The 13,996-nt window shown below is 40.7% G+C and overlaps 1 protein-coding gene across 2 annotated transcripts in view; it reads right to left on the bottom strand.

Annotated features, from left to right (window-relative positions):
• Positions 1-256: 256 nt before the first annotated feature.
• SLC35F1 (solute carrier family 35 member F1) overlaps positions 257-13,996 on the bottom strand; it is a 247,681-nt gene continuing 233,941 nt past the window's right edge. For both annotated transcript variants that reach the window (XM_083828752.1, XM_083828753.1), the window contains one exon: positions 257-4,467. In XM_083828752.1, coding sequence (XP_083684878.1) covers positions 4,243-4,467 — 225 coding nt within the window. In that variant the 3' untranslated portion in view covers positions 257-4,242. The remainder of the gene's footprint in view (positions 4,468-13,996) is intronic.

The raw sequence follows: 13,996 nt of genomic DNA, 5'->3' as shown, positions 1-13,996 counted from the left end.
TAGAGACAGATGAGACCATGTATCCTTCAGGAGCAGCACCTGGGGGCCAGGTAGGATACTTGGGGATGTCTGATGGCACATGTTTAGCACCTGAATTACACCTTTGGAAGGAGTTGTACCTTAACTACTTCTCAAGGGAAAGAAGTCCACAACACACCAAATAATTATGCCCTGCAGTCAAGATTTACACTTCAGAAAAAATCATTTGGGGCTAAGAAACCAGTAAGGAAGCAGACAAATAAAATAATAACCCTGCTTTCATAAAGCATTTATTTTTTTTATTTGAAAACATTATACAGGCATTACATTGCCACAGCCAGTCCATATAGGAGCATGCAAATATCAAAATGAAGAAAGGTTTGTTCAGCTTTTTGATGAAGGATTTGGGGTTGGGATTCTGTTTGCTTGGTTTTGTTTTTGGTTCATGTTCCCATCTGTGGTGTCAAGATTAGTGTGCTTTCTTATGGCATTTAACAATAAAATCCTACCCATGGGGTAAAATTTATATTTGTAGCTAGCTTAGGAATACTAAATGGTTTTTTAAAAAAAAAGCAAACAATACTACACGCTTGTCAAAATGTTAATAGCACAAGTTAGCAATCTCTACACTATACATTGAAACTTCTTCATATGACACAGTGGTGCAAAATTTTCAATTGCTTGATCTTTTGTTGTGTTGTTTGGAAAGTTTATAGCTGGAACAAGGACAAGGTCTGTCTCCCAGTGAAGGTTTTCATCCAGTAGCAGAAAATTACATCAGTCTTGCTAAGGGCTGCTCAGTGCCAGCAGTATATCAGGGTTTCAGTCTGTTCAGGCAAGGATCTACACAAAACTAGTGATGTCCTAATGCAACACGGAGAGTAGCTGCCAGTTAGATAGCTGAACCTCTGCTGGTGTGTACTGAGGTCTTGAACTGCAGGAGACAAGCAGGCAGAAGTAATGCTTCCCTTCACTAGACCTCAGCTTTTCAGTCAACACAGTTACTTGTAAAGCTATACTACTGTCTTCCTTTGAGGTCCATTGCTCAGCACACTGGTGCTAATTGAAGTTCACACCTTTCTTAATGGGAGATGCAGAAAGTGAAGCAGCCCCACTCTGCACGTGAAACTCCCCCTGTGCAAGTAACACAGGGGATGGTGGCTGGGTGCAGAGTGCACACCCGAACATTCACAACTTATTTCCGTACAACAGAGCCTTTTAAAATAGACTCTAGAAACAGCTCTAGATGGCATGCCGCAGACACCCATGGTTTGCAAACTCTCATGTGTAAAAACTCCCAGTCCGGTGAACTGCCCAGGACATGCCTTCTGCCCAGCTCTTTCTGAGAAGACTCCAACAAACATCTACAAGTTAGTGTCAGAAAAATGAAGAGGGGTAGGCGGAAGGACTACAAACATTTGGCTTGAAAATAAATACTAATAATGAAATAAACCAAAACCATAATGCAAAATGAAGGAACTGTAAACATGGAACAAACACACACACCATCCTCAAAGGTCTCAAGACCAACATGGGGACTAATGTTCAGAGAAAGGTATTTAATTGGTATAAAAGGTAGCAAAAAGACTGAGATGACAGGTGCCCACCAGAGTGCCTCCAAGCACCTGAGAGAGCCGTGGTAATGGTGACCAAAGCCCCTGCTCCTGGGGAAGGTATGAAACCTGCCTCAGGTGGAAGGCTTCCCTGGGCTTGACCCAAGGACGTTTGCTGGCCCACTGTGCACAAGGGCTTCACCCAACCATGCGCTTCCCACATGGGTTTCCACCCTGCAAACCTCACCCTGAAGTATCAGGTGATCATTCTTGTGTGGGGGTGTTTTTTGTTTTGTTTTGTTTTCTGTGAATCATGTAGTATTTAGACTTTCCTTAACACCTCCAGAAAATGTACTGTTGTTTTTCTGTGGGAATCCTCAGAGCTTTAAGAGAAAAAAGAAAAAGCTTGGGAAGATGAAGGAGGATTCAAGGAGTTGGACTTGATGATCCCTGTGGGTCCCTTCCAACTTAGGATATTCTATAATTCTACAGACGCTAAAGAAGATTAAAAAAACAGAAGGCAATGAAAAAAAAAAAACACCCACCCCACAATTGTTATGATTTTAAAACCAGGCAATCTTAATTGAAGATTCTGGAATGTTTTGGGGCATGGTTCAACAAGACCCTTCCCTCAGCTGCAGTGGGAGCCTAGCAGGCAGCCTAAACACAATGGGACAGAAATCGACTCTTCTCCTCACCCACAGCGAGAGTAAGATACAACATACATCTGCTGTTCAGTAGCATTTTGGCATTCGTCACTTCACATATATTTGTACACATACTTTTCCCAGTCTGCTTCAGGGAAGTCCCTTCTATATTAAAGCAGAACAGAACTATAAAAGATGGATATTACCTCAGCAGAAATTCATCCTGCTTGGTTGAACTGTGGCCTTTCTAATCTCCAGAGTACAGATTTTTCTTTTTTAAAGAGAAATAGGAAAGTTGTATTTTTCAAACATGAAGACCTACATTTTCACTTTAGACAGACTTCTTCAGCAGAATGACATTCAAATCAAATTCATCTTATATGCCCACAAGCAAAATATTCATCAGTCCTGCTGTAAACCCCATTTTCAAATACAATGAATATATACATGCTTTTACAGCACTATTGTGTACTTCTTAAACTCCTTTCTTCTAAAGATCCTGAAACGTTCTAAAGTAACTTGGTCCTATAGCACCCCTGTGAGGTAGGTCAAATATCTTTATTCCCTTATATACAGACTGGGAAATGCAGCCACACAGAAGGTAAGTCACACCCAAGATGATGCAGAGATGTGGCAAATCTGTGAATAAAACCAAGTTCTCCTGGATCCCTTTCCTCTCTGTTAGGTATAAGGCTATCTCCCTTTCCTTAATTTTAAATTAAAAATAGATGGTGGAGGTTGAAATAACCATTTCCTGTTATTGTGCTCTCAGAAGAGCGAACGTACAGGCAGATATGGATTCTCATGGCTGCAGCTAAGATTTCCTCCCTTCTGATAAGGCTCCTGGAGCAGAAGTGCAGTTGCAGAGCACACCCTTACTACTTTCACATGTCACCAAAAACACAAGAAAACTGCTGAATTATTCTGCTAGTTTTGTAGTTAACGAAAGATAATTGGCTACACCCTGCCGGTATGAATGCCTTTGTGCTACTGCAGCAATACCAGCAGATGGTCCAGTCTTTCTATTCATGAATTCCTCACATAATCTTCCGATTTTTACAATTTGTGGGTTTTGGTGAAAAACTGTCACATTTCTAAATAGTTATTGTTAGAATAATGAACCACAGGAGACTAAGCAAACTGGAACAGCAGAAGGCGCCCTCAATGCACTGAGTATCTAAAATAAGTGCCCTGATCCACAAGATATGTCATCTTACCATGGAGAGGTACAATACATAGGAAACTAGAAAATGTTTTTTTTTTTTTTTACAGATTAAAATTTAAAAAGTAAGAAATCTGTGTTAATCATGACTACAGAGAAATTAACTCCCTGTCACCTGATGCAGAACCTCAGCCACTAGGAAATCTGCCATGGATCATAGAGAGAGAGGTCAATGCTTGAGTACTTCACTTCTGCAAATATAGAAAGGCTAAAATGCTCGCCTTATACCTATTCCTAGAATAGAGACGGATATTGTAAGTTGTCCCTCCTCTGGATTCATGGAACAGATTACCTAGAAAGGGCAACTAGATAGCACAGATGAATTTATTGTCTCCCTCACCAAATCCAAGGTGCTAGCAAAAATGTGTCAGGGGGTTGCTACCATGAGTAACCCATCTATTTTGTGCAAACAAAGAAATCTTAGAGAGAAATTAACAGTGACTGCACACATGTATTTGCTGTAAAAAGGTGGCTTGTCCACAACTGGTGTGGCTTAGGCATAATATCTCTCAGTGAGTGCAAAAACACCCTTCGGTTAATTTCTTCTCATAATTTCAGCTTATATATTGAATAGCTTTCCTAGGCAGTTTGACATTAACTGATTCATATACAGCAGTTTGTATGGCAAACATGCTGTTAACATCATAAACGAGGGACTGGCATCTCCTTGCAATGAACACCCTGGAACAATTAATTTTATTTTTATGAGCTTTCCTTATTTGCTACCTTGCAGCTCACCGGTGTAACTGCACCTGGTAAATACCTTTCTCTATGTACAATACAGAGATAATGGATATATGAGCTCCACTGAATCATCAGCAGGTGATCAACGGCCCTGGGTTTAGGCAACTCTAATGTGAGGCTCCTCTTCTGTCTCCTGCCCCAGGCTGGTGTATGTTACCGAAGGCTCCAGCTGGCCAGTGGCTGGCAGGTCTACAACAGGTCCTGAAGGGTTTCGAAATTGCTTGTACACCCGAGGATCTTGGGCTACGTAGGTGGACGTGGAGGAGTAGAGCACCAGCCCAACAAGGATGGTGAAGAATGACAACAAATAAAGTCCTGAAAACTAAGCAGAAAGAAGAGTACAGTCATTAGACACGGCACTGCTCATCCTGAACTTATGAAGACTCATGGACAGAGGTAGGCATAGATCCTTGTTGTGGCAAGCACATCACAGAACAAGCCTCCTGTCACCAGGATGGGAAACTTTTGGGGGAACATCTCTTTGTAAGTTGGTTTGCTCCAATTAAGTCCCATCTTCCACAGCTGGTACCTTCCCATGGCCCAGGCTATTGAGTATTAGGTGGGACGTGGGAAAGCTGTGCTCTGGTCACTGATCCTAACCTGAGTTTGTTGTGGTTTTAGCCAAGTTAACTACCTCTGTGAGTGCAAGTGTCTCTAGCTCCAGTGTGGGGTACCATCATCTTCAGAGTTTTCTGTCAGGTGGCAGCTAAATGCAAAGTTAATTACAGCTAAACCATGTTAGTGAAGTATACTATGACACCCATAATATAAAAATACCAATAAAATAATTTAAATAACATTTAAAGCATATACTTTTTTTTTTTTTAAATTACTTTAATAAAGGTCCTTAGGAAGGCCACCTGCAGCTTCTTTTGCTTGTAAACTGAAAGCAGATGACAGAAGATTTAGTGTGAGTTAGAACAGGACAAGATTCATCTGTGAAACATGCTCTGGGTTGACCTCAAGAGGTTTGACAACACTTGTGGAAAGCGGCTAACTGAAAGGTTAAGCATGCATATTTTGGCACAGAGCACCACTAGATCAGAGGTCAGCCTGAATTTTCTGACATGTCCAGACTCAGTGTGCCTGGACTGGAATATAACACAACTAACTATTTTTGGCAATATGTTAGTCCTTATGGGTAAAGGTAAAGCCAGGGATTTAAAAGCACAGACAAGTGAATAGGAGCTTTAGATACTATATGTGTCTCCTGCCATGGGGGACACAAAAATGGCTTTAAGACCATATGACTTTTCTCTTGATCCTAGATTACAAGTTATTCTTTCTTGTATGTTGTGTGTGAGAACCTGTGATGGACAAATTGTGCAGCCAACTTGTTGGTGGGAATATAGAACAGATTTGTAGTCACTGGGACTTTAAAAAGTGCCTGTGTTCTGCATACTTCAACACCAACAATTAGCTGCAACCTGTGATTAACTGCTTCATGCTTCATGACATGCGTCATTTTATTATTTTACATAGAGGTGTCTGAAAATACGTTCTTTAATCCTAACTTATATGGTGCTATGATGGATGCCCAATTTGTCTCCTTTGGACCATTTCAGCGCGGCACAAAGTGGATTGACCAGGCTGTATTATCTTGGCAGAAGCTTTTTAGCAATTCTGCTTTTAATATTTAAAGAAATAATTATTGTGGTGAAAGTGAATTTTACTGAATTTACTTTAGTTAACTTAGTACTGATGCTGATTTGGTGCAGTTTAATAGATCTGCAGAACCTGTGTACAGAACCTGAGGAAGCATTTGGCTTTTTTTTTACAGAATCTGAATGATCTTCAAGAACTTTGGACAAATAACACACGGTGACATATGTGGACCTGTTTTTGTTTCCTACAGCTGGTATGCACGCTTTAGAGGGAAATCACCATAATGGGGAAAGTTTAGAGTATGTCAGAAGGATTGCTGTGTAGGAAGAGTGCTGCTTTTCATCAGTTGTTAATTGTTTTTTTCCAGGAATGTCACCAGGTCTTCACGTGTCATCTGGCAGTGTGATACGAGGTAGTCATCCCACTGTCCCATCAGCTGTGAACCCATTGTTGAGTGTTACAGTGAGTCTGCTGAAGGATTCCTCCCCTGTGACATGGCTCTAAAAGGGCTGGGTTAGGCTTAGATCTCCCCCATGTGGCAATCAAACCAAAGTCAATCATTTCAAAGCATTTTTCCAGTGGATTTTTCCCCCCTTTTCAGTTTAATTTTTCTCTCAGCACTTTCCCCTCCCCTTCATGAACTTGGGTAGCACATGGCAGCAGTGGGTTAAATTAAGCATAAGCAAAACTGAAGAGCAAATTGTGTCTAGTTTCCCAAACTGGGAGCTAGTTCCCTAGTTTCCCATTGTCCCTCCTTTCTACCTTATGCCTGAAATTCTCACCCAGGACAGCCAGCTGGCTTGCTCTACCATATAACCAGAGTGCCAGCCAGATTTGTGATTGCCTTGTGTCCTGCTGCGAGGAATCCGTGGGGCTTCCAACAGCTAAATGTGCCCTTATTCTTGCTCTGGGAGCTGCCCAGCCAAAACCAATTCACTTTCTCTTTATTCCATGGCTTCAGCTCTGCCATATCCCCCTCCTCTTGGCCATACCTCTCATTCTCCTCCCTGCGGCTGCCTGCCAGTGGGCTCTTTTGCCTGATAATATTCTTTCCATGGCAGTGTGTCCCCCAGTGGCAGTTCTCCAGCCTGGGAGAAAGGCTTTGGATGTAGCTGGGGGAAAGCTAAACAAAGGCCTGTGAATCATTTGTCTTTGGTATCTGTGCACAGCTATTGCAAAGAGACCTGGATCCTGGCAGCCCTATACCAAGACCAGTCTTTACCTTCCTCTCTTGATTAGAAACGAGGTAAGGCTTCTTTCTGCAGCAGCTCCCCACAACTCTAAAGTAGAAGGGTTGTTAATAAGGTTAATATAGGAATATATACTGTAGGCATAGGAAAAATCTCTGTGCTTTTTCAATACTCTTTCAGACTGACACAAAGTCCCCTGAAATCGATGGATATTTTCCTCCTGTTAAAATGGCTGTGAACCCAGCAGCGTGACAGGAGGGTGCAGACAGTTCATCAAATACAAAATCTGTTAGTCACTGTACTGTGTTCTTCAGACTCTCCAGCTGAAATCTTTGTGGTTTATTGGAGATAGTGTTTCCAGCAGGCATACTCTACTAGTACAGCTACACGTAGGTTGTTTTTTTTTTCCCATCTTGACCTGCAAACCTCATCTGCTGAGACTCACTATTAATAGACAGAAAAAAAAAAAAAAAGAAAAAAAAAAAGATTTAAAAACAGCAGGAAGAGCTGCTTCTAAGAAATGAAGTGAGAGATCATTTTGCATTTCTACCCTATGCACAACTGCACTACCAAACTGCAAGCTCTTGGGTAGTGTGCAATTCCTTTCTTTGACTAAAATGTTAGTTGACAATGGGATTGAGCTTCATCTTTCTAACTTATCTCCCACTTTCTACAGAAAAATACTTCCTCTAAGAACAAATATTTTAGAAATATCCAGATTTGTATGTCTCTCCAAATTCCACCTCCCTCCATGCTACACAGGATACCAGCAAGCTGTTCAACCTCTTGCATCCTGGGATTGCTTTTTTCCCTTATATGAATTTCTTTTGTGAATGAAAATGATTTTTAGATGACCCTCAGTTTCTTACCCATTTAAAAAAGACAGTAGCACTTGGTTTCTTTTTTTACCTGTTCACTCTACAAAGTAAAGAACCGAACTGACCCACATCACATGTCTATTCAATAGTCCCTAGAAGAGTAGGATTCAGATACACAGCAACAAAGAAAAAATCAGAAAAAATCCTGTCCTTTCACTTAGGATCTTAACAAAGATGGTAGACAAAAGAAGACATATAAGAATTTCCAGCTGAGAAACTGAGACGTACAAAGACAATTATTCAACCCCAGATCACACAGGAGCATATGGCAGAGTTAGGCAATGAATTCAGCATTCCAGAGCATCAATCTAGCTCCTTAATCTAAAGACTTTTATATTCGACTGCTTATATATATTACATATTATTCTGCTAGATGAAATCCTCTGACAGTCATGTGAGTCACACATGGCTGCACCACTGTATAAGTTCTCTGCAAGCAGGAATTTATCTTAAAAGTAAATGATATTTAGCAATTGACATTTTCCGTGCTAACTTGCTTGTATAATACATTAATTAAACACACTGATATATTGCATTTAGCTTTCAGCGTGGACTGAAGCAGAGATCACCACAAAGTCAGGAACCAGGGACTCCCTGTGTTGCTGCATAATGCCCAATTTTGCCAAGCAAGAAATATGCATGTAAAGAACAGTGCTTCTGATCACCTGAATCAAAAGAAGGGAGATTAACTTGCTACAAAATAAGGAAGGGAAACAGGGACATCATCCTCTGAAGGGAAGACAGATCTCCTTTTCCAGAGAAAAACTGTTTAGTTCCAATAACATTTCAGATCTTATCACTGACATGAAAACTTACTGAATAGTCAGATCAAATAGTTCGATCAGCACAGCACGTCTCAACATGGCTGCTCTGCTCTGCTCTAAGAGGGTGTCTATAAATGCTTTCCCAGTCACATGTATTCAACAGGGAACACACAAAGGTATTTACAACAATTAAATACTAGAAGGACAAAAAAGTTGTTGTCTCTAGACATTATTTAGTACCCGCAGTTAAAAAAGCTTACACAAAATGACTGTTAAGTTTCAGCATATCCATTTTAGGTGTCTGTCAATTTGAAGAAAAGCATACAAAGCAAAAACTAGACAAATGCAACAAGATAACATGTATATCAAGAGTTGCTCAGTCTATCAAAAAACACATTGATTCTGGGTGAGTGGATGTTTCTGGTATTTATCTAAAAGATATTCCTTAGGGAAACAGTAGTTGAATGCATTCACGCAGCCAGGCTTAGCAGAAAAATTAATGGCATCGGATGGCATAGCTGCAGGAGCAGGGACCTAGCTCCTCACCCCGAGATGTGCTAATGCAACCCTGTGCAACCCTGCGCAACCCTGCCAGAAAACCAGTGCAGCACTAAGCTCTAGCTGACGAAAGAAAACACATGGTAAAACCAGTCCTGCTTTCTGTTATCCACGCACAAATTCATTTACATTAAGAAAGAACAAAACCCAAACGTTTCTGCGGTGATTTAAAATACATATATATAACTACAGTGCTAGATGCAATTGTGGATAGATTTTATAAAGATTATTTGAAACTTCATTTATATATAGTATTTTTGTTCCAAGTGATTCAAAATTGGGCATTTGGGGAATAAGTTAAGCATTACAAAATTTCTAAAATAAAGAAGAAAAATATAAAGGCACCTGAAAACCTATTTTTCTTTTTAAATCCTGAATGAACTATTAAATCTTTCAAAATTTACCCCCCCACATACACTATTTCCTATTTACTACTTCTAATTAGTCTCTCTGTGCAAAACTTGTCTTTCATAGACCTGTAAACCTTTATGACTAGAACACTACTAGTATTTCCACTTGAATTTCTTGTGCTTTGAAGTAACCCAGTTTAAAAAATTGGTCAAAAGAAACTTCTTGATGGGGAGCAAACAGTGCACCTGAGCATCATCTTGAATAGTGATAAGACAATGGCGGTAGAGGAAAATAGAAAGAAAGAAAAACTGTTCAGAAGACGGCAAATTCCAGTATAGTTCAGGAGAGAGTAAGGCATTCTTCATTATACAGACCATGATTTTAGGAAGGAAAGCAGGAAGAAAGGGGATATCAGAATCCTTGTATAACAACTAGGAATTGTTGCACTGACTGCCTTCTGCACAGGGAATTTGCAGGCTGGTATTTCTGACTGTCACAGATGTCCACATCCATGTTACCATTGGCATGAGGGCAAAACAACATCTACAGCAACAAAAACAGACAGATGTGAGTCTGCAGAAAAGCCCATGCTGACAAAGGAACTCAATGATTTGCTAATTTTGGTTTTTCAGTAAGCTATCATGGTAATGATCATGACCGTTATTACAAATGGTTATGAAAATGCAAATTCTCTTTCACTCGGTCCATTGAACTGGAAATAGTCTGTGAGAGCAGATTTTTCAGCTGTGGCACTCTAATTCCATTTGTATTTCACAACAGCAGCATAGTCTGAATCTCTTGGCAGGTAACACAACTCCCAGCTCCTAACTATGGCAACCTAGCTGTGCTTTGTAAGTCTTAAAAAGGATTTTTTTGTTGTATGACTAAATGAAAACCTAGAATTACCTAGTTTCATATATTAACTGATAAACCATGAAATGAAATAACTACATTTTCCCTTATCTTGGCTACAAATTCTCCACATTTTGACAAAAATGAAAAAAAAAGAAATCAGGCCTATTAATTCTACTTTTAAACCTTCGTAAAAAGCCATCTCCTAAGAACTGCGTGCATGAAGAGGGACAAAAATTTCCATATCGGGGGAATTCATTTAGTCCCATATTCCTGTTGACATTCTCCATGCTCTCCAGACTGGTAGTTCCCATCAATGTTTTATTCCAAGCAGTGGGTCTGTGCAGCCTGATGAACTTTTCTGTTTTCCAAACCAATTCGGCTTGTAACGTATGCTGCACAGCCAATCAAATCCAAGGCCAATGAGGGTTCCCACACCGGCTTATGTCTTTTCCCTCGGGTAATTTCACACATGACTACCTGAGCGGGCTGAGCTAAGGGAGCTAAAACCAAATTTCTCTCATTATCTTTTATATAGCAAACAGACATTTTCACTTGGTTTGATGAATCGATTGAGAGACTGAGCTTCTTTTCACACAGTTTTCTATTTTCACCTCAAATATAGCAAATGAAGTTCACTGTGGCCAAGTGCAGCAGTTGCACGGCGGGATGCACATACTCTCCAGTCAGTAGGAGTGCCAGGAAGGGTGAATGCTTTGAGGGCTATGAAGTCAAACAGTCCTTCCACTTGCATAGCTGGATATTATAGATATATTAATTTATTAATAGGAATGGGAGGCAGTATCCTTGTCATAGCTCATAGCTCTCTCTGATGATTGCCTCAGCTCAGCCTCACAAAGATCTGACTAAGTTGGTCATAGGCCAGGACTGTGACTCAAACTGTGGCTGACTATTTTTGCTCGATCCTGGAAGGGAGATGTTTCTGTTTACTCCTAATGAGAAGGAAAGGATGCTCCCTTTGGGATTCAGGGTTTACCCTGCTCTTTATCAGGACAACAGCCTGCTGGTTCAGCCTGTCACTGCTCTCTGTCTTTGTCTGATTACTGATCCCAGGTGAGAGTTATGGGCAGAATATTTCCTCAGTATTCGCAGACATCTTTCCAAGCAGACTGCAGAAATAAGCTCTAGGCAGGTGATGATACATATTGGTCATCTGCAGAAATTGGGGCTGAAATTGAGCCTTTATATGTAATGCTAGATCCCTCAGCTCTTTAATCTACAGATCTCTAGGGGGACTGAAAATGCTCACGTAAGGTTTAGCATGTCTTATCAGCTTTCCAACTACGTAAGATTAAATGTCCAAGCAGAGATGTTGGTTACCCTGCTGAGAAAGGTAACAAGGGGTGCTGGCTAGCTTCAGTAATGATGCCAACTCCTGGACTGGGAGTCTGTCCACTAGCAGCAAGATTAAATTATTGTCACACTTCAATGACCTCCATCTATTTCCAAGGCAAACTGTGAGGATACAGTCTTAAGTAATGACTTAAGGCCCAATATTGCCCTCTGAACTCATGCAAAATTAAATTTATAGCTAGTTTCTGCACATATTTTTTCTTTTCTGTCCATTGGCAGTCTAATGAGAAGTTTTTCACTGGGTGAAGGAGGCTTAAGTTGCAGGGCATGTCTCAGCCCATCACTGTTGCTCATTCCAGCCATAATCCAAAGCAAGAGACATTGGGTTTGCTTCAACAACAGGACAAACCTGACATCAGACTCGTTGCTATTTGGTTGAAACAAAGAAGCCAAAGGAAGACTGGCCCCTGCCATTTCAAGGATGAAAAAAGGCCATATTTTTCTCTTCCTCCTGCCTGCTTGCATCCTCAGTTTGCTTTAAGTTAGATGAAATGGAAATATTTCCTTAATGTTCTGTGAATTTTTTGTCCTCTGTATATAGATTGTCAGGGCTGGGGGTGCATTCCCCCCACCTGGGGATTTGTCTGCCTGCACTCAGGGTCAGCTCAGCCAGGGTGCATGTGTCCAGCCATGAGAGGCCTCAGCAGAGGCCTGGCCCCATCCTTCGGAGCTGCTGAGAAGCTCTTCCCCTTGGTCATCGCCACTATGCCCATGGCTAGACTCATGCCTCCCTCTGACCTAGGCTTGGCATCCCAGCTTGACCTTGGCGCTGATCAGTTCTTTGTAAGCTGAGGGTGTCTATACAGGAGAAAATGGGGAGATGGTTACCAGAAAGCTATCACCACAAAGCCCAGTAAAATTTGGGAAACTTCATAGTTTTCCTGGAATCCATTTGCGGAATAAAACAAACTCATGGTCAGAACTGATCGTATTTAGAAAAATCCTCAGAGGTTGATGCCAGCAGCTGTAAAGCAAATGCTTGTTTTGCACAAATCTGCATGATTTCATGCTTCCCAAATGGCATAATTAGAAAAATGTTATAGTAGAATGTCCTTCCTAAATACATGCCTGCTAGGGCAAAATGTTTGCCTGAAACGTCTTTTCTTGCTTTCCTGGATGCTGGGATATATAGGAATGCTACTTTCTCTTCTGCTTCCCTTTGTTGCCTCCACCATTAGATGTGGAGAAAAAATAAGCCTGTGTTCAGTACCCCTGCAGTACCAGCAGTCTGTCTAATTAAAAAGCGCAAGGTAGAATGAGTCCTGCAATGTTTTAATCCTTTCTTATCTATATAGGAAAGACATTTTAATGTGAAGTAAAAACAGTTATATTACAGTGCTCTAATTTCCTGTCAGCATCTTTACTGTGGTATAAAGAGGCTTCAATTCTGGTTATTTTATATCAATCACTTGGCAAGAATAGTTTAAGATAAGCTGGTGGGGGGGGGAGCCCACTCTTATAAGAATAAGCAGGTCCACATAGGAAAGGGGTTACTATGTTCATCTATGTTCATTCCATATGCATAGTAGACCATCAGACCATGACAAATTTAATCAGTCTGTGCAGAAAATCAGTGGTAAAGCAGTTATCCTTTTAAGTTATCTTAATATTAAAAGGAGGAGCACAACAGAAATACTTATAAAAATAAAAGTAATTCGCCATCCCCACTATAACCTTTCAATATTTGAAAGATTTGTTTTATCAGCCATCAGTTGCCACGTGTCTTTTCATTTTTGTGTGTAAATATTTAATAAAGTAGCAGCAGTCTGCTGTACTTGATTCTGTATAAATGTATATGAGGCTAACTGTGTTCAAAACAGAGGTTACAATAATTTATTCAGCTTGGATCCTTTGTTTATAATTTTTCTGCTGAATCTATCAATATATTCATGTAGTCATGCTCTCCCAGAATGGCATTCTTTTATCTCAGCCATACAAGCAGGGAGCATTCCTGCCCTGAGAAGCAAGGTATATGCAGCTGCGATTACCTTTAACACGAGTAACTATGTAAGCTGTCTGGAGAGAGTGCGATACTGCTATTTCTCATCAGGGTGCTGCGTGGTCTGCTGTGTTTGCTGCAGGCAGCACGAGGCAAAACTTCAGGAGCTCCAAAAGCTCTCAACTGAGTCAACTCACCAAACAGGCATACCAGGGAATCAGCATGGAAAGTGTGTCCTAAGCCATCCAATCCAATCCCCCATGGCTGTGTACAGCTAGGTCATATATTCTATCTGGACAATATGCCCTGTCCTCCTGTAAGCACTATTAGGGCTTTTGTC

Source organism: Anser anser, assembly GCF_964211835.1.
Source record: "Anser anser genome assembly, chromosome: 3".
NCBI classification, from domain to species: domain Eukaryota; kingdom Metazoa; phylum Chordata; class Aves; order Anseriformes; family Anatidae; genus Anser; species Anser anser.
The sequence above is the reverse complement of the archived record's forward strand: the minus strand, read 5'-3'. Positions and strand labels throughout refer to the sequence as shown.